The 19,920-nt window shown below is 39.6% G+C and overlaps 2 protein-coding genes across 10 annotated transcripts in view; one reads left to right on the top strand and one right to left on the bottom strand.

Moving 5' to 3' along the window:
* The window catches only part of AFMID (arylformamidase), a 16,362-nt gene extending 6,387 nt beyond the window's left edge, over positions 1-9,975 (bottom strand). For 2 of the 8 annotated variants that reach the window (XR_011558084.1, XM_070740103.1), the window contains exons 1-9: positions 9,653-9,815; positions 8,073-8,163; positions 5,922-6,026; positions 4,015-4,063; positions 3,394-3,479; positions 3,246-3,318; positions 2,519-2,616; positions 1,343-1,421; positions 115-247 (exon numbers count right to left, since the gene is read on the bottom strand). Coding sequence is in view for 5 of the 8 variants with exons in the window: in XM_070740103.1 (XP_070596204.1) it covers positions 115-247; positions 1,343-1,421; positions 2,519-2,616; positions 3,246-3,318; positions 3,394-3,479; positions 4,015-4,063; positions 5,922-6,026; positions 8,073-8,163; positions 9,653-9,682 (744 nt within the window). In the remaining 3 variants the exon portion in view is untranslated. Of the gene's footprint in view, positions 1-114; positions 248-1,342; positions 1,422-2,518; positions 2,617-3,245; positions 3,319-3,393; positions 3,480-4,014; positions 4,064-5,921; positions 6,027-8,072; positions 8,164-9,652 lie in introns of all 8 variants that reach the window. The other 6 variants (XR_011558085.1, XM_070740105.1, XM_070740104.1 and 3 more) reach the window with 5 other exon arrangements.
* Positions 9,708-19,111, top strand: TK1 (thymidine kinase 1). Of its 2 annotated transcripts, XM_070740108.1 has the most exons (10): positions 9,708-9,995; positions 11,125-11,256; positions 12,731-12,859; positions 14,208-14,436; positions 14,802-14,833; positions 15,571-15,684; positions 16,835-16,928; positions 17,767-17,856; positions 17,939-18,058; positions 18,162-19,111. In XM_070740108.1, exons 4-10 carry the CDS (start codon positions 14,368-14,370, stop codon positions 18,342-18,344), a joined length of 702 nt encoding a protein of 233 aa, XP_070596209.1. In that variant the 5' UTR covers positions 9,708-9,995; positions 11,125-11,256; positions 12,731-12,859; positions 14,208-14,367; the 3' UTR covers positions 18,345-19,111. The 2 variants fall into 2 exon arrangements, with proteins under 2 accessions (XP_070596209.1, XP_070596210.1); XM_070740109.1 differs by lacking the exon at positions 11,125-11,256 and having other exon boundaries at positions 9,787-10,124.
* Positions 19,112-19,920: the final 809 nt, after the last annotated feature.

Here is a 19,920-nt window from a genome sequence, read left to right as displayed (position 1 = left end):
TCAGGCATGTTTGTTTTCATACAAAAAGAGCACATGCGTGCCCTTTTTCCCCCTTAACTGCTTGCTCTGGTCATTGAATCCCTACATTTCAAATGCAGTGTGTAGTCAACATACCTGACAATATTCCTGAGACTGTTCTGTGGAACTCAGGTGGGTCGTGCTGGCTACTGCAATGAGCACCTGGCAAGTTTTCTTGTCTTTCACCTTTGGCACACAAGACAAAGGGCTGTTCTCTTGGGCCACTGCACTGAAGAAAGAAAGCACACTATTAAAATGAGCACTGAGGTAAAGTAAGCAGACTTTGACAGACGGGCAGGCCTGTGAATGAGGCAAAAATAAAAGAAATAGCCCTTTCTATGAATAGAATAGATGCTTGGAACAAACTTCCAGCAGACGTGGCTGGTAATTCCACAGTAACTGAATTTAAACATGTCTGAGATAAACATATATCCATCCTAAGATAAAATACAAGGAAATAGTATAAGGGCAGACTAGATGGACCAATGAGGTCTTTTTCTGCCATCAATCTTCTATGTTTCCATGTTTCTAATAACTGTATTTTGAATGCATTTATCACACTAAATGCAAATGAGAGAATAAAGTCCATGGGTTCAAAAAATCTTGCTGTGGGAATACATACAGGATGTTTAGGATGGAGGTGGGTTCCTCCTGGTTCGGACCGGTCACCCGAACTGGTAGTGACCTGCCATGATGACATCACCAAACCGGATCAGTCAGGTGCCCGGTCCATCTTCTCCCCCCCCCCCCCCCAGATTTTTTAAATTTCAATTTTCTTCTGCGCATGCACAAAAGTCAAGTTTCCAACACTGTGAATGTGTCGCCATTTTGTTTTGGGGGTTTTTTTGGAGGGGTTTGCACTGCGCATGAGTCCACATGCAAAGCACGCCCATGCCCATGAGGGACGGGAGGAAGCGACGGGAGGAAGCGAACCAGCAGTGAGGTCAGTTGGAACCCACCTCTGGTTTGGGATATAGTATTTCTACACATTGGCCGAAAAGGCAATTTGATATGCAAATGGAGGAGACAAGAAGCTACATGTATATAGACACGCATATCTAGAATGAACAAAAGGCAATAGAGAGAAAAGTTCTAAATCAAAGATAATGAACTAATCAGAGGTTTAAATTATTTGTACAGATCACTCAGGAAGTTAAAGGGCTATTGTGCTGCATTATATAAATACTGCAGCTTGAGTTGGTCATGTGTATATAATTAATGTAGTACTTCCTGCTTGAAGTCAACTGAAAAATGGGCAGTTACAAGAGATATGCTGTTATGTTTCTGCTCTGCCCAAATTAAACGTTTTAGGAATGTTCCTTACCAGGTCATGTGCAACAGATCATTAATGTAGGTGTGCGTAATGGGCTCCAAATCATAAATGCCGCTCACCAAAAAGGCACCTAGGGTAAAAAATAATTAAAAATAATTAAAATAATAATTATTATTAAATATTTATTTAAATTTATTGATTGATTGATTGATTGATTTAAATATTATTAAAATAACAATTAAAATAAAAATCCAGATTGTTTTAAATGGATTCCAACTTGTTCTAGTATGCATGATGTTTAAGCAAGAGAAACCGTGGAACTAATTTTATTTATTTATTTTGTCAAACAATTATAGAGTGGTAATTTGTACAAATAAAACATTAGATAAGTAATGATAGAAAGTAACAAAAGAAGACAATAGGACAGGGACGGTTGGCACCAGTGTTCCCTCTAATTTTTTTTTGGGGTGGGCAGAAAAGTATAGTGTCTGAGCGGCAGACTCTTCGGGACTGGGCGGCACAGAAATAATAATAAAATTTCCCTCTCAGCTTCTGGGCAGGTTTGGAAAACTCTGAGTTGATGATGATTTTTAAGTGAGCGATTGCTCACTGCTCAGCTTAGAGGGGAACTATGGTTGGCACAGTGGTGCACTTATGCACACCGCTTAGAAAGGAGGAGAGGTCAATTGTAGATAGTCTAAGGCTAAAGGTTTTGGGGTTAGGAGTAGAAACCACAGAATCAGGTAGTGCATTCCAGGCGTTGATTACTCTGTTGCTGAAGTCATATTTTTTGCAGTCAAGTTTGGAGCGGTTGACATTTAGTTTAAATCGATTTCGAGCTTGTGTGTTGTTGCGATTGAAGGTGAAGTAGTCGTTAACAGGTAGGACATTTTGGTATATGATTTTATGAACTATAATTTAGTCGGAACGGAGATGATGGAGTTGTAAGTTCTCTAAACCAAGAATTTCAAGTCTGGTGGAGTAAGGTATTTTGTTGTGAGAAGAGGAGTGAAGGACTCTTCTTGTGAAATATTTCTGGACTCTCTCAATTGTGTTGATGTCAGATATGCAATGTGGGTTCCATACAGGTGAGCTGTATTCTAGGATTGGTCTGTCCAATGTTTTGTAAGCTCTTGTTAGCAGTTCAAAATTACCAGAGAAGAAGCTGCGAAGGATTAGGGGGCAAAAAAGGTGAGAGAAATGGGATGAATTTCTCCCAGGCAATACCTTTGATGTTTGGCTCTACACCAAATTTTGCCCAATCTGTGGAAAGCACCATGGCTGCCAGATGGGCTCCTGCCGAGTGCCCAAGCAGGTAGACCCCACTGCAAGAAAAGAAGACATGGTTACAATGAGCAAAGAAGAGATGCTGACAGGGATAGAAGGGGGAAACTGGTTGAATAGTCAATCATGCAATCAATCATTAAGTGTTTGTACCACAAATCTATCTTTTCTTTTATGTACACTGAGAGCATATGCACCAAGACAAATTCCTTGTCTGTCCAATCACACTTGGCAATAAAATTCTATTCTCTCCTATCCTATCCTATTCTATCCTATCCTATCCTATCCTATTCTATTCATCAGAGTTCTAAACCTGAGCAGGTTATCAGTGGAATCTCAAGAGGGGGTTGGCGTAGCAGGTAGAGTGCTGTACTGCCTCACCGGCTCAAGGTTGACTCAGCCTTCCATCCTTCCGAGGTGGGTAAAATGAGGGCCCGGATTGTGGGGGCAATATGCTGGCTCTGTTAAAAAGTGCTATTGCTAACATGTTGTAAGCCGCCCTGAGTCTAAGGAGAAGAGCGGCATAAAAATTGAATGAATGAATGAATGAATGAATGAATGAACGAACGAACGAACGAACGAACAAACGAACAAACAAACAAACAAACAAACAAACAAACAAATAAATTTGCATGTTTATTACTCAGGCAACCTTTGAAGCCTCTCTTACCTGATCCCTGTATATTGCTGAACAGCAAAAGCCACACTACGCCGCACCTGCTCAACCATCACCTCCAGCTGGCCTGGAAGAGAACACAATACCACGGTTAGTCATAGGAGAGCAGGTTGTGCAATACACCTGAGCCACCAAAACATACCTTTTGGAGCCACATCATAGCCAACTGCAGCCAAGGCAATGCCTTGGTTCACTAGGGGACATGCAGCAAAACCAGAAACATCTTTGCTAGAAAGAAACAAAAACATGTCAGTTGTTGTAGATGTCCTCCATCAAAAAAGAGATTCTTCTAGCCCAGTGATGGGGACGCAAGCTGGCACCCGAGCTATTACTGTAGCTCACCTCCAATGTGCATGTGTGTGCTGTCCAGCTGATTTTTGGCTCATACAGAGGCTCTGGGAGGGCATTTTTGGCTTCTAGAGAGCCTCCGGGGGGGATGAGAGAGGGCATTTTTACCCATCCCTGGCTCTAGGGAAGCCTTTGGAGCCTGGGGAGGGTGAAACATAAGCCTACTGGGCCAACCAAAAGTTGGGAAACAGGCCATTTCCGGCCTCCAGAGGGCCTCCGGAGGGGGGGGAGCTGTTTTCGCCCTCCCCAGGCATTGAGTGTGAGTGGGCACTCAAGCATATGCAATAGTTTGTGCCCACACTCTTTCGGCACCCGAGGGGGAAAATGTTTGCCATCACTGTTCTAGCCAGAGTGCCACTGACTGTAGTCTAGCAATTGGAAAATGTAGACCATCGCAGCCTCCAATATAACTCACCTCAAATCTTGCCAGTAGCCACCATGAATATAGAGAACCAGAGGAAAGGCTGAAATGGAATAACAAGTCACCAAAAGCATTGCCTACTGCAACTTTCCCCAATTGTACCATCCCTCCAGTATTGGATTCCTACTGGTATAGGCCACGCTCTTGCTCCGGTAGGGAAAATGGAGCTGCGTGCACAGCTCTGCATCCCTGGGGCTTGTGCGTGCCCGAATGAGATTTTGCTTCTGCACATGCGCAGAAGCAAAATTTATTTATTTATTTATTTATTTTATTTATTGGATTTGTATGCCGCCCCTCTCCGGAGACTCGGGGCGGCTAACAGCAATAATAAGACAGCGTACAATAATAACCCAATACTAAAAACGATAAAAAACCCATTAATATAAAAAAACCAAACATACATACAGACATACCATGCATAAAACTGTAAAGGCCTAGGGGGAAAGAGTATCTCAATTCCCCCATGCCTGGCAGCAGAGGTGGGTTTTAAGTAGCTTACGAAAGGCAAGGAGGGTGGGGGCAATTCTAATTTCTGGGGAGAGTTGGTTCCAGAGGGCCGGGGTCGCCACAGAGAAAGCTCTTCCCCTGGGTCCCGCCAAGCGGCATTGTTTAGTTGACGGGACCCAGAGAAGATCCACTCTGTGGGACCTAACTGGTCGCTGGGATTCGTGCAGCAGAAGGCGGTCCCTGAGATAATCTGGTCCAGTGCCATGAAGGGCTTTATAGGTCATAATCAACACTTTGAATTGTGACCGGAAACTGATCGGCAACCAATGCAGTCTCAGGTGCACACAGACGCACGCCAGGGACACAGCGCTCCACGGGAAGCACACCGGTACCGGCCATAAGTGGAATCCACCCCTGCATCCCTCCCTGTCCCTGTTCATCTTATCTAACAGCCACGGTGGCGCAGTGGTTAGGATGCAGTATTACAGGCTAATTCTGTCGACTGCCAGCAGTTCGATCCTGATCAGCTGAAGGTTGATTCAGCCTTCCACCCTTCCAAGATCAGCAAAAGGAAGAGCCAAATTGTTGGAGGCAACATGCTGACTCTGTAAACTGCTTAGAAAGGGCTGTAAAGCACTATGAAGCTGTACATAAGCCTAAGGGATATTGCTCTCGCTCAGAAATAGCATCAGCCCTTGCAGGTAGATCAGGTCAAGAAATCATCACCCTAACAGCTTACGAATTCTAGTGTTGGCAAGTATATAATAACAAGAGATTCTTGAAAGCATGACAGAGGCTTTCTCTCCCACCCCTTACATCAAGAGAATTAAAATGGGACAATCTTAAGTTTATTATTATTATTATTATTATTATTATTATTATTATTATTTATTGGATTTGTATGCCGCCCCACTCCGCAGACTTGGCGTGGCTAACAACAGTAACAAAACAGTAAAATCCAATATTAAAAACAGTTAAAACCCATTATATAAAAACCAATCATACATACAGACATACCATGCATAAAATTGTAAAGGCCTAGGGGGAAAGAGTATCTCAATTCCCCCATGCCTGGCGGCAGAGGTGGGTTTTAAGCAGCTTACGAAAGGCAAGGAGGGTGGGGGCAATTCTAATCTCTGGGGGGAGTTGGTTCCAGAGGGTCGGGGCCACCACAGAGAAGGCTCTTCCCCTGGGTCCCGCCAAGCGACATTGTTTGGTTGACGGGACCCGGAGAAGACCCACTATGTGGGACCTAACTGGTCGCTGGGATTCGTGCAGCAGAAGGCGGTCCCTAAGGTAATCTTCCTTTCAGGGCTGAGGGTTTACTCAACAACTACATTCTTGAAGGCTATTTCCATACTCATCTACCCACATCCAGCCTTCTAAGCTCTCTGTTTTCCTATTTCCCTACCCTGCTCCTTTCAGAGCCCTCACCCCATCCTTTGTGCTCTTACTTTCAACGTGTTTTTTAGGAAGATACACATCCAGTTTCTCTCCCTCACTGAAGCCGTAGGGGACATTCAGCAGAGTTTGGGTGAAGGCCTGGGCGTTTCGAGTACCTGCAGAGAATTGGAAGAAAACATCAACAAATGCAGCAACCACCCTTCCTAAATATTATTTGGACTGCCTTCCTAGATGTTCCAGATGTCACTGAATCCCCATACAGACAGACCTTGACTTACAACAGTTGATTTAACAACTGTTTGTTAAAGAGGTATTGAAAAAGGTCACCTATTTTTTTTTTAAATTAAATTTACCATAAGTTAAAAATTATTGGGATAGAATTAAGGGGTGGTTAGAAGAAATTTTAGACAAGAAAATAGAGAAAAAAACCAGAACTTTTTTTATTGGGAATAGCAAGGGAGAAATTTGAAAAAACCCAACTACAGTATATTTGATCCTGCATATAACTACAGCTGTGAGATTAACTACAGCTGTGAGATTAACTAACAATCATGGAAAAACAATGATTTACCAAAAGAAGAAGAGATAATCAAAAAAAATAATGTGGTGCGCTGAAATGGATAAATTAACACAGGAATTAAACAAATATGACTACTATAAATGTTGGGATAGGTTTTATGATTGGATGGGGAAAAGGTGGGGGGAGGAAGATACACGGTCAGAATAACAGAGCAAATTATTGAGAAGAAAGAAAATTAAAATACCCAAGAAAAAAGGGGAAATAGGAAAGATCTTTTTGAGAGAATAACGTACAGAAAATGCAAATAATTTGTAAATATTAATTCTTTACTAAGGAATAAGCATAAAATAAGTATCACGAGAAATGTAAAACAGATCTGCCATGTAATGTCCAAAGTTTTAAAATGTTTTCTGTTTGCATTATGTGTTTGTAAATAAAAATTTATAATAAAAAGATAAAAATAAAAAAGGTCACTCATGTTTCATTTACAACCATTGCGGCATCCCTTATTTTCACATGATAAATATCTGGTCTCTTGGCAACTGGTTCATATTTATGAGCATTGATGTGTCCCAAGGCCATGTGATCACTTTTGCAACCTTCTGACAAGCAAAAACAATGGGGGAAGCCAGATTAGTTTAGTAACCATGTTACTACCTTAACAGCTGCACTAATTCCCTTAACTATGTCCAGAAAAGTGGTAAAATGGGGCAAAACTCACTTAACAACTGTTAAGTGAGCAAAATCTTGGGCTTGATTGTGGTCATAAATCGAGGGCTACCTGTCATCCCAACTACATCTGATTCTGTTTGCTTCCTGGGAGAACATTGGCTCTTCGCTTTGACATAGCTTCAAAAGAAGGAGATTCACCCCTTCATGTTTTTCCCCCCAGTCTTGTCCAGCTCTTCCTTGGTGTGTTTTTCGTTCCATACCAGAGGGCAGGTAGTCTATAAATCCTACTCATTAGAAATGCCATAGCCACCAAATTATTTCAATATTTTCCACTTTCTGGAAAAAGTTTTTCAGGAATGCTTTGGGGACCTTGTTGTCATCTGTTGTATTTGGGGCTTTATTTGCCTTATTTGTTGTATTTATTTTGTCTTGTAAACAATGAGGATTTCTATGTTTGCAGTTGTGTGCACATTTTTGTAATTATTTCAGAGTTTACAAACACCTGCCACAACAAAGCTAATTCTGGCAATGTAGTCATGTGTTCATAAAAGCATGTATGTTGCCTGTTTTGCTGGAACGGAGTCCGATGCTCTAGTTCAGAGATTCTCAACTTGGGGGTTGGGACCCCTTTGGGGGTTGAACAATCATTTCAGAGGGGTCGCCTAAGACCATGGGAAAAAAGACAATTTTCCCATGACGTTAGGAGTTAAAGCTTCTATTCTGGCACAATGGAACAATCCAAACAATCAAGTGTTTACAGTGGGGGTGTCCCTCTGACCTCCCTGTCAATTAGCTTAAAGCTCTGTTGGGAGAATTGGCGCTAGACTTATGGTTGGGGGTCACCACAACATGAGGAACTGTATTAAAGGGTTGTGGCATTAGAATGGTTGACAACCACTGCAATTAGTATATTTTGTCAATAAAGCCACAATCCAGAGGAACTGGGAAGTCTTTAGGAAGGTAGTCTGTCTGCTTACTCCATTTTTTCTGGCTCTTGGGTAGCCCATACCTTCAGTCACTGCTTTTATGTGTGCCTCAATCACAACATCCTTATCCAGCCGTGGAGACCATCTGCTAGGGGAATACTGAGTCTCCAGCTCCTGTGTAGAAAGATTAGATTAGATTAGATTTATTGGGTTTATATGCTGCCCCTCTCCGTAGACTCGGGGCGGCTCACAACAATGGTAAAAAACAATACATAGTAACAAATCTAATATTTAGCAATCTAAATTACAGTTTTAGGTTAAAAAATCCAAAAGAAACCCCAATATATAAAAAACAAGCATACAATCGAATCATACACAGAAACTACATGGGCAAGGGGGAGATGTTTCAATTCCCCCATGCCTGACGGCAGAGGTGGGTTTTAAGGAGTTTCCGAAAGGCAAGGAGGGTGGGGGCAATCCTAATCTCTGGGGGGAGCTGGTTCCAGAGGATCGGAGCCACCACAGAGAAGGCTCTTCCCCTGGGTCCCGCCAGACAACATTGTTTAGTCGACGGGACCCGGAAAAGCCCCACTCTGTGGGACCTAACCGGTCGCTGGGATTCATGTGGCAGAAGGCAGTCCCGGAGATATTCTGGTCTAATGCCATGTAGGGCTTTATAGGTCATAACCAACACTTTGAATTGTGACCGGAAACTGATCGGCAACCAGTGCAGACTGCGGAGTGTTGGAGTAACATGGACATACTTAGAGAAGCCCATGATTGCTCTCGCAGCTGCATTCTGCACGATCTGAAGTTTTCGAACATTCTTCAAAGGTAGCCCCATGTAGAGAGCATTACAGTAGTGGAGCCTCAAGGTGATGAGTGCATGAGTGACTGTGAGCAGTGACTCCCGATCCAGGTAGGGCCGCAACTGGTGCACCAGGCGAACCTGGGCAGTACAAAGGCAATGGCATCCTCAATACATTATACATATCGGAGATCCAGCAAATATCACCTCTGGTTGGCGCCATCCCACCTATTTGTTGCCTCCCAAGACCCAGTTGATCAGCTGGGTCTTCTTTTGTTGCCCTGCACAGAAGAACAGAGGTAAGTGGGGTGGGGAGGAAATGGGTTTTATTGGTTTATGAAATATTAAAAATGTGTATTTATCTTGATATACACTGCTCAAAAAAATAACACTTAAACCACACAATATGACTCCAAGTAAATCAAACTTCTGTGAAATCAAACTGCCCACTTAGGAAGCAATACTCATGGACAATCAATTTCCCATGCTGTTGTGCACATTTGACTTTGTACAGAACAAAGTATTCAATGAGAATATTTCATTCATTCAGATTCTAGGATGTGTTATTTGAGTGTTCCCTTTATTTTTTTGAGCAGTATATTTTAAGGCATATGTGTTTTGTTATAAAAATCGAATTTGTGGAGAAAAATAAAAACTTTTTGGAGGAAAAAAAGGTCATGTCTTAGTCCTTGTTTTAGAGCAAAATACGGTATGTTGTACCTCTCCCCTTCCTGTTATGGAAACTCCCAAATCTTTTTTTTTTTAATCTCTAAAATACACCCACATTAGACAAACATTGAAAATCTCTCTTTCCTCCCTCCCACAATCATACACACACAAACATTGCAACTATACCTCCTTTGTCATTTCCTGCCATTTTCCCATAGCAATGGCTAAGTTGTGGCTATATTCCTTCTCCTGATGAAACGACTAAAGGCAGGCAAAGTGGGGAGGACATGTGATCCTACATAGCCTCTGACAAACAGATCAGATCAGATTCGGTGTTCCTCTATGACCTGTGGTCTTCCAGCTGCTCTGCAAGACGTCAGAAATTCCTGATTAGGGGGCTGTCCTCATTGGTCATACCAACATTGGGGCTGCACAGAAAGCACTTCGCTGTAGGACAGAGACACCGAGTAAACTCTGCTCACTGTCTTCCTGCTACAATATCCAAGTGCACAAATATGGGGAAGAAATTGTAATGTTAGGCCTGGAAATATTATTTCCACCCCACCTTTTTTTAAAGCTTGTTTTAACTTGCTTTATCTCTGTATCTCTATAAACAAATTTTTTCTACCATGCCTTCATAAGTATGCTGAAAATGAAGGTAATTGGCAAATAAAGTTAAATATTAACCTAGATACACTGAGATAAGGCCAGTCGACTTCTTAAAATAAAAGCTGTTTTAGAAACGTTTTTATTCAGCATATATCCACCACTTTAGTTTTAACTGCACCCATAAATTACTAATATATACAGAATGTTTTGGTAATGTCTTTATCTTCTGTTTGTTAATCTTAAAACCTGTTAATGTACCAAATTGTTTTATTTTTTGAATTAATGTTACAATTCCTTTTAAAGGATGCTCTAAAACCAGTATCAAATCAAATGCTCTTAATCTATAGGTTTATGTTTTAATCTTTATTCCCATAATTTTTTTCATTTTTGTTTTATATCTTTATTCAATATTTCAAAAACTAAACAAAAACAAAAACAAGGCGATAATGAGCAAACATGTCTTGTTCCCTTTTGTAACCTGTTAAGATTTGTTGGCTCTCCGTTAACACCTGTGCACTTCATGTTGTGTAAACCAGTTTTACTTGTTTAATAAGATTCTTTCCAAAGTTCATATCTTCCAAAACATTGAACAGGCCTTCTCTGCATTTAAGAAATCAATGTGAATTGTTTTTCATTATGCTGCTCCAAATATTCCAAAATGTCCAGTACATTTTCTAATTGTCTTTTAGGTAAAGTATACATTGATCTTCATACATATTCTTACAAACTTATTTTAAATATCTCAATTTAAATTATTCAAATGAGTTATAGTCATTAATCAATAAGGATATTGGTTGGTAGTTTCTTGTTAAAGTCAAATCTTTTCCCTCTTTAGGGAAGGATAATTCTATATTATCCTTTTATTCCAGCTCTCTGGCAATTTTCTTCCCTGTAAAATAGAGTTCATCATATTTTGTTTAGTTTGTGAAACTTTGTTCTTAAAACATTTATAGAATTCTTGTAATCTATCTGGTCCAAACAACTTTCCTGTTTTAACCTTTTTTATAGTTTTGCAAATTTCCCTTATTTTTATAATAAATCTGTTATAGATTGATAAAATAAATACATTTTCAAGAATAAGAAATATTCTGAGAGATGTTTTGGTGCATTTTATCAAGAAGACAAGAGATCACGTTTTGTAGCAACAATTTAATACAAGATTGAAGATTGAAAACATGGATGTAAGTCATATTATTTTTCAGAAAATCATATCAAGGAAACAAAAGTTAACCAAATTAATATGAGATTAATTTTAACCAAAATTAATCTTGTTATAGGAATCATATTTAACATTATTTAAAACTCATCATGTTTTTCCAATTCCTTGTTTCAAACTTCATGTAAGTAATTTTATTTGCTAATTTCTTAAAATAAAAATAACAATACTCTTTAATTGATATACTACTAAAACTCTCAGTCATGACCTGTGACTGGGTAAGAGGGAGGGAGGGAGATAATGACAGAATCACAGCAAGGAAGGAAGGATGGGAGAAAGGGGAAAAGGTGAAGGAGGAAGAAAGGAGAAAAGAAAGAAAGGAAGTAGGGAAGGAAGCAAGTGAAAGGGAAAAAAGAAGAGGGAGGTATAGGGAGAGGAGGAGGAAAGAAGAGAGAGGAACAGTGAGGAAAGGAGGAAAGAAAGAGTGGGAGGGAGGGGAGAGAGAGAGGGAGAGAGAGAAGAAAGGCTGGGTGTGAGTGAAGATAATGACAGAATGACAGCAAGGGAGGGAAGCAAGGAAGAAGGGAAGGGAGAGAGAAAGGAAGGAAGGAAGATGTAGGGAGAAAGTGAGGGCCGGAAAGAAGGAGGGAGACTGGTTTCTGATGCTGTCTGCAATTTTCCGATAAAAAAATTCAATGGAGAAGCCAGCAAGAAATTGGAAGTCACTCCCATTTGGACTCTTTTTCTCCTCCAACCATGATCATGTCACTTAAAAATAGTTAGCAAAACAATCTTGCATTGCACTGCGGAGCATGAATCTAAGTTGTGAACAGGAATTGGTAGGTTTACCTATTATGTCAAAAATAAACACATGGCCACATGAAAAATGCTAAGCTAAAAACAAATATTTCCCCAGCTAATGCAGCAGCACTGAAGTTAAACAGAAAAAGAAACACCAGATATTGTTTAAACCACTGATAGGAAATGCAAGGCTTGAATTAAGCAAGAGCTTCAAGATTGGAGGTAGTTCATTGACTTAACCACAGAATTATCAAGAAAGAGCAATTGCTGAGCAAAGAGAACATTGGAATCCAAGAGCCCAGCAGGAAATGACTGTCCAAGGTGGTGACCAGATGTGGGAGAGGAGGGGAGTGAACAGGCCCCACAGTCCCTTGGAGCTGGGGCTACTATTGTAAAAAGAACACAGCACCTGAAGGGCTTAAGATGGCTCAGTTTGGAAGAATAGCAGCTTTGACTTAAAGCTGGAAAGTATGAGCAGAGTGTCCATTTGAAGTGGATGTGGGAGATGGACAGCATCTCTTTCTTGCACTCAGGGAGGGCCTGAAGCATCCTATATTGGAGATAGGCCAAGCAGAAAGTACAGATCTGATTCTACTTTTTCACTCATTTCTCTCATGAGAGATTTAATGCACTCAGTATATGTTTGGTACTTATAATAATTGAGATAATTCACATGAACTATACTTTTATTATTTCAGCTGCAGGCCCAAGCTGTACCTTTCTACCAGTTAACTCTTTCCAGTTTAGATCCGTGACACTGAATTTCCTGAAAGGAAGGAAACATCTCTGAATAGGGTTGCGCATCCTGGGTTCCTAAAGAAGCAAGTGTAAGCATCATGCCTCATACCCACAATCCTTCCTCAAACTGAATGCTCTCCAACACTTGGGACAAAAGCAGTTGAAATCTCAAGTTATCCATTAGAGCAGGAGTCTCCAACCTTGGCAACTTTTAAGACTTGTGGACTTCAGCTCCCAGAATTCCTCAGCCAGCTTTTGCTTATCTACAAGACCAGGGGTGGGCAAAGTTAGCTCTTCTGTGATATGTGGACTTCAACTCCCAGAATTCCTGAGCTAGCATGATTGGCTCAGGAATTCTGGGAGTTGAAGTCCACCATTCATAGAATAGAATTCTATATTGGCCAAGTGTGATTGGACACAAGGAATTTGTCTTGGTGCATATGCTCTCAGTGTACATAAAAGAAAATATAGATTTGTGAAGAATCATGTGGTACAACAGTTAATGATTGTCATAGGGGTCAAATAAGCAATGAAGAAACAATCAATATTAATAAAAATCTTAGGATACAAGCAACAAGTTACAGTCATTCAGTCCTAAGTGGGAGGAAAAGAGTGATAGGAATGACGAGAAAAAACTAGTAGAAATAGAAGTGCAGACTTAGTAAAAAGTTTGACAGTTGAGAGAATTATTTGTTTAGCAGAGTGATGGCGTTCAGGGGAAAACTGTTCTTGTGTCTTGTTGTCTTGGTGTGCAGTGTTCTGTAGTGACGTTTTGAGGGTAGGATTTGAAACAGTTTATGTCCAGGATGTGAGGGGTCAGTAAATATTTTCACCGCAGTATGTATTTTCGTGCAGTATGTCCTCAATGGAAGGCAGGTTGGCAGCAATTGTTTTTTCTGCAGTTCTGATTATCCTCTGAAGTCTGTGTGGATCTTGTTGGGTTGTAAAACCACGCCAGACAGTTATAGCGGTGCAAATGACAGACTCAATGATTCCTCTGTAGAAGAGCCAACTTTGCCTACCCCTGTACAAGACAAAAGCTAATCCTATCACCCTGGAGTAACTTCAACTCCAGGGTGATAGGATTAGATCCAAACCAGGAGAAAGCCATTAAGCCGTAATAGGAATTGCCTAACACCCTTTCAGAACACAAGCCTGGGGAGGTTGGATAAACCGTTTGCTTTGCCGACAGGAAAAGATCCCTTTGAAACGAAAGATTTTGCAGCAAAAGAAAACGGCGCTCAGCTAGAAAAGCAAAAAGAACATTAACAGTTATAGATAAGCAAATTTCAAGAGAGCCTGCTTCCCTTCCCCCGCGTGGGCTTGCTTCCTAGAGGGCGTTGCTTGCAATGTCGATAAGCACTTTTAAAGGAGGAAATGTCCTGCCTTGTTAGTGATTGGTCGAAAAGTTATGTTTTTCTTCTCCTTCTTCTTCAGGATTTGCTGACTGGTGGGAAACCGTCCCGATTGGTCGGCTACTCCTGCTAGAGTCAAAAATCGCGCGCGCGGGCCTGCAAAAGGAAAAGAAAAAAAAGCCGCCTTTTTGGGGAGTCCAATTCCTCGAAGCAGAGCAATCGGTGGGACCCGGTCGGTAGTTATGAGCTGCCTGTTGATGATGCCGAGAGTGCAACCAGGATCCCCGCAGAAGGCCCGCGGCCAGATACAGGTACACGACAGGACGATCCACTTTAAGAATTTGAAACGATCGCATTGTGTATAAATGAATGAATGAATGAATGATTGAATGAATGGTTTATAGCAATAGCATTTAGACTTATATACCGCTTCACAGTGCTTTACAGCCCTCTCTAAGAGGCTTACAGAGAGTCAGCATATATTGCCCCCAATATTCTGGGTCCTCATTTTACCGACCTTGGAAGCATGGAAGGCTGAGTCAACCTTGAGCCTACTGAGATTCGATCTGCCAAACTGCTGGCAGTTAAGGATGGAAAGTTGGGGCAAGAAGGGGTCATGTGTAAAGTGGAAAAACTGCTATTCATTTTCTCTCCCCCCCCCCCTTTCTTATGACAGGTCATCTTTGGACCCATGTTCTCTGGAAAAAGGTATGAAGGCATTCAGAATAGTTAACAATGGTATCTAGCTGCTTGAGATGACCAGAAAAGAAGACTGGGAGCTTCAAGTGAAATAAATTCCTTAGGGGGGGGAGGGAAGCTGCAGAGGAGCAAGAGTCTGAAGGCTTGGTTATACAGTACAGTACTGTATTCAGCTAGGCCCATGCATGCTCCTCCCTAACTCAGTAGACTAGGAATTAAAAGTATAGCTGAAATCATTTTAGCCATGAAAGCAACTGCATGACTTTGAGCCAGTCAGTCTCTCTGTCTAATCCATCTCACAGGGTTCATGTATTTGTAAAAATTATAAAAGCTGGATATAAATAAATAAAAACTAAAGAGTAGATTACAAGAGAGTAGATTACAAGAGAGTAGCACCGTCTTATTGTTTGAAACTTCAGCTATGAATTTTAGAAGTCTAAACTTTAATTTCAATGCCACTACAGGAGGCTGGAATAAGGAGTGGGCAAAAATTACCTTGTTTTCTGCTTCTGAAAATACAATATCTAAATGGGAAATGGTATAGGTTTGATATCTTGAAGAAGTATATTATCAAAGGGCCTAGATGCTCAATTGCTTTGACGTTATGTGGCCAAATTATTAAAATTGAGATTTGGGGTAGTGCAACAAGTTTTGATGCATGATAGAATAAAAAAGATTTGACTTTTTGATACTTTATGGGTTTTTTGAGTAGCATTTGTCACAATGGAATCTTAATTCTTTTTTAGCACTGAACTAATGCGCCGAGTTCGTCGATTTCAAATTGCACAGTATAAATGTCTACTAATCAAGTATGCAAAAGATACACGCTATTGTGTCAATGGAGTCTCCACACATGACAGGTGAAAATGCACTATGAGCAAAGTAAATCAATAGTTTATCAGTTGGAGAAAATACTTTGTAGAGATACACTTTTTGGTTCAGGAAAACAGAGTTCATATGTGTCGTAATGTTGATTGCTTGTGGATTTTGTTTCATCATCTTTGAGAAACTGCAATTAGTGATAATGACTCAACATACAATATGTCTGACAATTTTTTGGCCTTAAAAACTGTACAATAAAGCTTCATATAAGTATCAACATAATATGAGTTTTTAGAGAATTGGAAAAAGGATTTACCGATTATGATAAGACAACCATGGCATTATTAAAATGTGAAGACATTGTTTCACAAAAATAAGTCACTCATTTCCTTATATAGTAACAAGTTGTAACTATTTGACTATACCTATATATTACACTTACACAGTTTAATGTTTCTTTACAAAAACAAAGAAGAAATGTCTCCTGTCACTTTGGAGGGAGGAAACAAAATTGCAAAAGATTTTGTTAAATGCTAGCGTGATGTAGAATTCTCTGTGCAGTTATATTTTCATCACAATATTATTCTTGTGAGGAAAATCATCCCATATGATTCAATCTTATAATTGTAACTGAATGCAGTTCTTTGTGTAACTTGTTTTTTTGAAAGTTAAATAAGCTAAAATTGTGATCCCCCTAATTTATCATATTGTTTGAGCCTTCAGATTTTATTTTTTCACAAAATGTCATCTATTTTCCCATATAAATAAAACAATTGCAAAAGGGTAAAACATTTTTCTGCATCTTTTATTTGAATATCTTCATTAAAATGTTTGCTGTCAGATAGTCTTAAGGATTCAGAGGGTTGTTTTCTGTCTTAAAGAGGATCTACAGGTTTTTGGTATTTGGGAATAGTTACCCTTAAACAAATTTTAAAGTAAATACTTACCTTATAAGCAGAAACCTATCAAGGAGAGATGCAACCTAGAATTAAAGAGAAATTTCCTGATAGAAATTGATCAGTGGGATGGCTTGCGTCCAGAAATTGTGGGTGTTCCATCGCTGGAGGTTTTTAAGGAGAGATTGGACAGCCCTTTGTCTGAAATAGTGTAAGGTCTCCAAGCTTGAGCAGGGACTGGAGTAGAAGACCTCCAAGATCCCTTCCAACTCTTGATATTCTTTCTACACAGAAACACCATGGAGGCCATGTCAGCTTGTTGTCTCAAAGACGTCCAGCAGGAGGCTCTGAATTCTGCTGTGATTGGCATTGACGAAGGACAATTTGTAAGTTTATATTTCCTGAATGTTTAAATAAATGCCAAGTACTGTAATTGTTTCCATACTTAGAGTTTGAAATGTAATTCTGTACACACTTAGATAGGGTAACACCCATTTTATTCATTGATACTACCTCTGAGATGTGGGCCAACAGTGATGATATGATAGATCTTTATATTCTCTTGACTTGATTGTAAATGTGAATGATTAAAACACAATCTTATGCATGCGTAGCCTGGAGAATAAACCTCAGTAAACTCAGTAGGACTTAGTTCTTAGCAAATGGATAAAATTGTACTGTGAATACCATTTAAATGCTTTTAATGGCCTAATCTCAAACAAATTGAAAATGCAACCAGACTTGGGAACACAAGTAGAATTTTGATCATCTGGGGGGGGGGGAGCATGGGGTTAAAGGACACACACTGTTTAGAAGAATATCATTTTGCTCTCTTTACGCAGGAAGTGTGCAAATTTATTCTTTTGAATTATAAAACCTAGAAATTAGGGTAAGCTGAATGATAGAATTGCAACAAATAAAAGGAAATGCTTATGTAAACGACTATATTCTATATACAATTTATCTTACTATCAGAGAAATAATGTATTCAAATTTAATTACCAGAGATGATCAGTGGGAGGTTATGTTGTACTCCTGCTCTTGAGCTTCCTAGAGGCATCTAATGTACCAGGGCATTCAGAATGGTGAACTAAATAGATCTTTACGTTCTTTGGAGCAACATCGCTAACTTTATTCACAACAAAACAGCACCTTAGACATTGCTTTACAAAGTTTCTAAAGGCTGAAATGAGGGAATGATGAACTTTTAATTTTCCTAATTAGTTTCCAGATATAATTGAGTTCTGTGAGACAATGGCCAATGCTGGGAAGACTGTCATTGTGGCAGCCCTTGATGGAACGTTTCAGAGGAAGGTAAATTTCTTTAAATTCTTCATTAGAATTTCTGGATCGTTTATGTCACAGATCTACAAAATATTTCATGGTTTCATTTCAGGCTTTTGGGAACATCTTACAACTGGTCCCCTTAGCAGAGAGCGTTGTGAAGCTTAACGCTGTTTGTATGGAGTGTTATCATGAGGCCTCTTACACTAAAAGGTTGGGAGCCGAGAAAGAGGTAAGGCTCAAATAAAAGCTCTCCCTTTCTTTAAAGCTATTGATATTGCCTGTTAAAGGTTGAAAACAACAAAACTTTTCATTTTTAAATTTCATCCTACCAGGTGGAAGTAATAGGAGGGGCAGATAAGTATCACTCAGTCTGCCGGGTCTGCTATTTCAAGAATCAACAACCTTTGGTATCTGAAAACAAAGAGAACCTACTAGGTGGGAATAAGTCTCTGAATATTAGTGCCTCCAGGAAAGTCTTGGCTACCCGTCAGATCATGCATTGGAGTCCCATCTAAATTGAACAAAGGAAGCAAGAGATCTGATTCCCAGGTGAATTTAAAAAAACCATTTTCCTGACCTTCCTTCTAGCGTTGCATTGTTAAGCTGATGTCCCTTCAACACATCAGAAAGTTGTTTCTATGAGGAGCAACAAGACTTGAGGACATTATAACATGCTGAGAACTGCACTGGTTTATCAGTCTCTAGAGGGAAGATTTTGTAATGTCATCAGTGGCATTTCCTCTTGCACAAAAATTCCCCAAACTGTTTAATTTAGAGTTTTAACGGCCATAATAGCTAAAGTAAATTTACTAACAGCAAGTTGCATTATGAAACTGGAACACTGTTTTTCTAAATCCATCAAATTGGGGTTTAGGGGAAGGGGAATTCTTACTCTATTCAACAAGTAATTCATTCAGGCTGTTGGGCTGTAAAGACGAAATAGGTTAGCTGAACAAAATGTATTTTTATTTGGTGCTGTGTGTACCTGCCTGTAAGTAAAGGATCTGGGTTTGCAAAGGAAAAAAAGCCCTTTTTACAGCCCTTATAATTAATTAATAAAGGGGGCTTTCTTTTAACCTTCCTGAACAGACTTGACATCTTACATTATCAATTTAAATATATTCTACTTTCGCTTGTTTAATTTATTAAGTTGGCTACTAATGTGTCGGTCATTTTGAATATTGTATTCCTGCTTCATGCTTTCTAGCATACTGTCTAACATTTTGTGATGATTATCTGCACTTCCTCTTTTTGAGTAAATGTAATCTTTTTACACTGAAAACATCCCCCTGTCTTGCTTCTGTTGTCTTAGGAGCAGAAGTATTAACTTCTGTAGTGGAAACTGAAGGGTTGGTTTTAATCAGTGGTATTGAATAAAATTAATCTTAAAAGTTTTATGTATAGAACTTAGTAGTACCAGTTCATCTTAAGAATATTTAAGCTGCGACAAGAGCTTTATTACTGGTTTAAATTGTATTCTAGAGTTATCCTACCACCTTGTTAATGCCCTTTGAAATAACAGGCATTATACTGCCCTAATAACTAAAGCACATTAATCAGGAAATGGCTATATGTATGGCGTTTGTTGAAGGGAAATTTCAGCCAAAAATGCTGGAAAACCTAACAATGACTGCCAGTAATCTTATCCTACTTATTTATAGATGATTTTCACACAAAAGCTATACAACTTTTTTCCAAACAAAAAGCAGGCAGTAAAGGCTGGGTTAAAAGGGCTCATGCTTTTTAAAAGCTTCACTGCTATCTATATGCTAGATAATATACCTTTCCCAGTTACTAATCTTTCTGTAAACTAAAGTATTTGTCCTCTCCCCTAAAATTAGAGGATACATCAAAATCCACAATGTGTTCTAAGGGATGCATATAATTCAACTTCTATACCAAAAAGGGTTAAAACACTTCAAAGCCCCAAGATTGCAATATTTGCCTGAAGTTTCCCAAAACATGCAATTAGAAAACAATGTTGTCAACAGCCACAAGCTATGGATACAGAAAAGCCATTCTCCGAAAGACTTGTTAATGGAGATGTATAAATCATTGTGTGCAGAACAGTCATTTTTAGCTAGTCTTTGC

The sequence above is a fragment of the Erythrolamprus reginae genome, chromosome 2, assembly GCF_031021105.1.
Source record: "Erythrolamprus reginae isolate rEryReg1 chromosome 2, rEryReg1.hap1, whole genome shotgun sequence".
Taxonomy (NCBI): Eukaryota; Metazoa; Chordata; class Lepidosauria; order Squamata; family Dipsadidae; genus Erythrolamprus; species Erythrolamprus reginae.
Note: the sequence above shows the minus strand (reverse complement) of the source record. Positions and strands in the feature narration are given on the sequence as shown.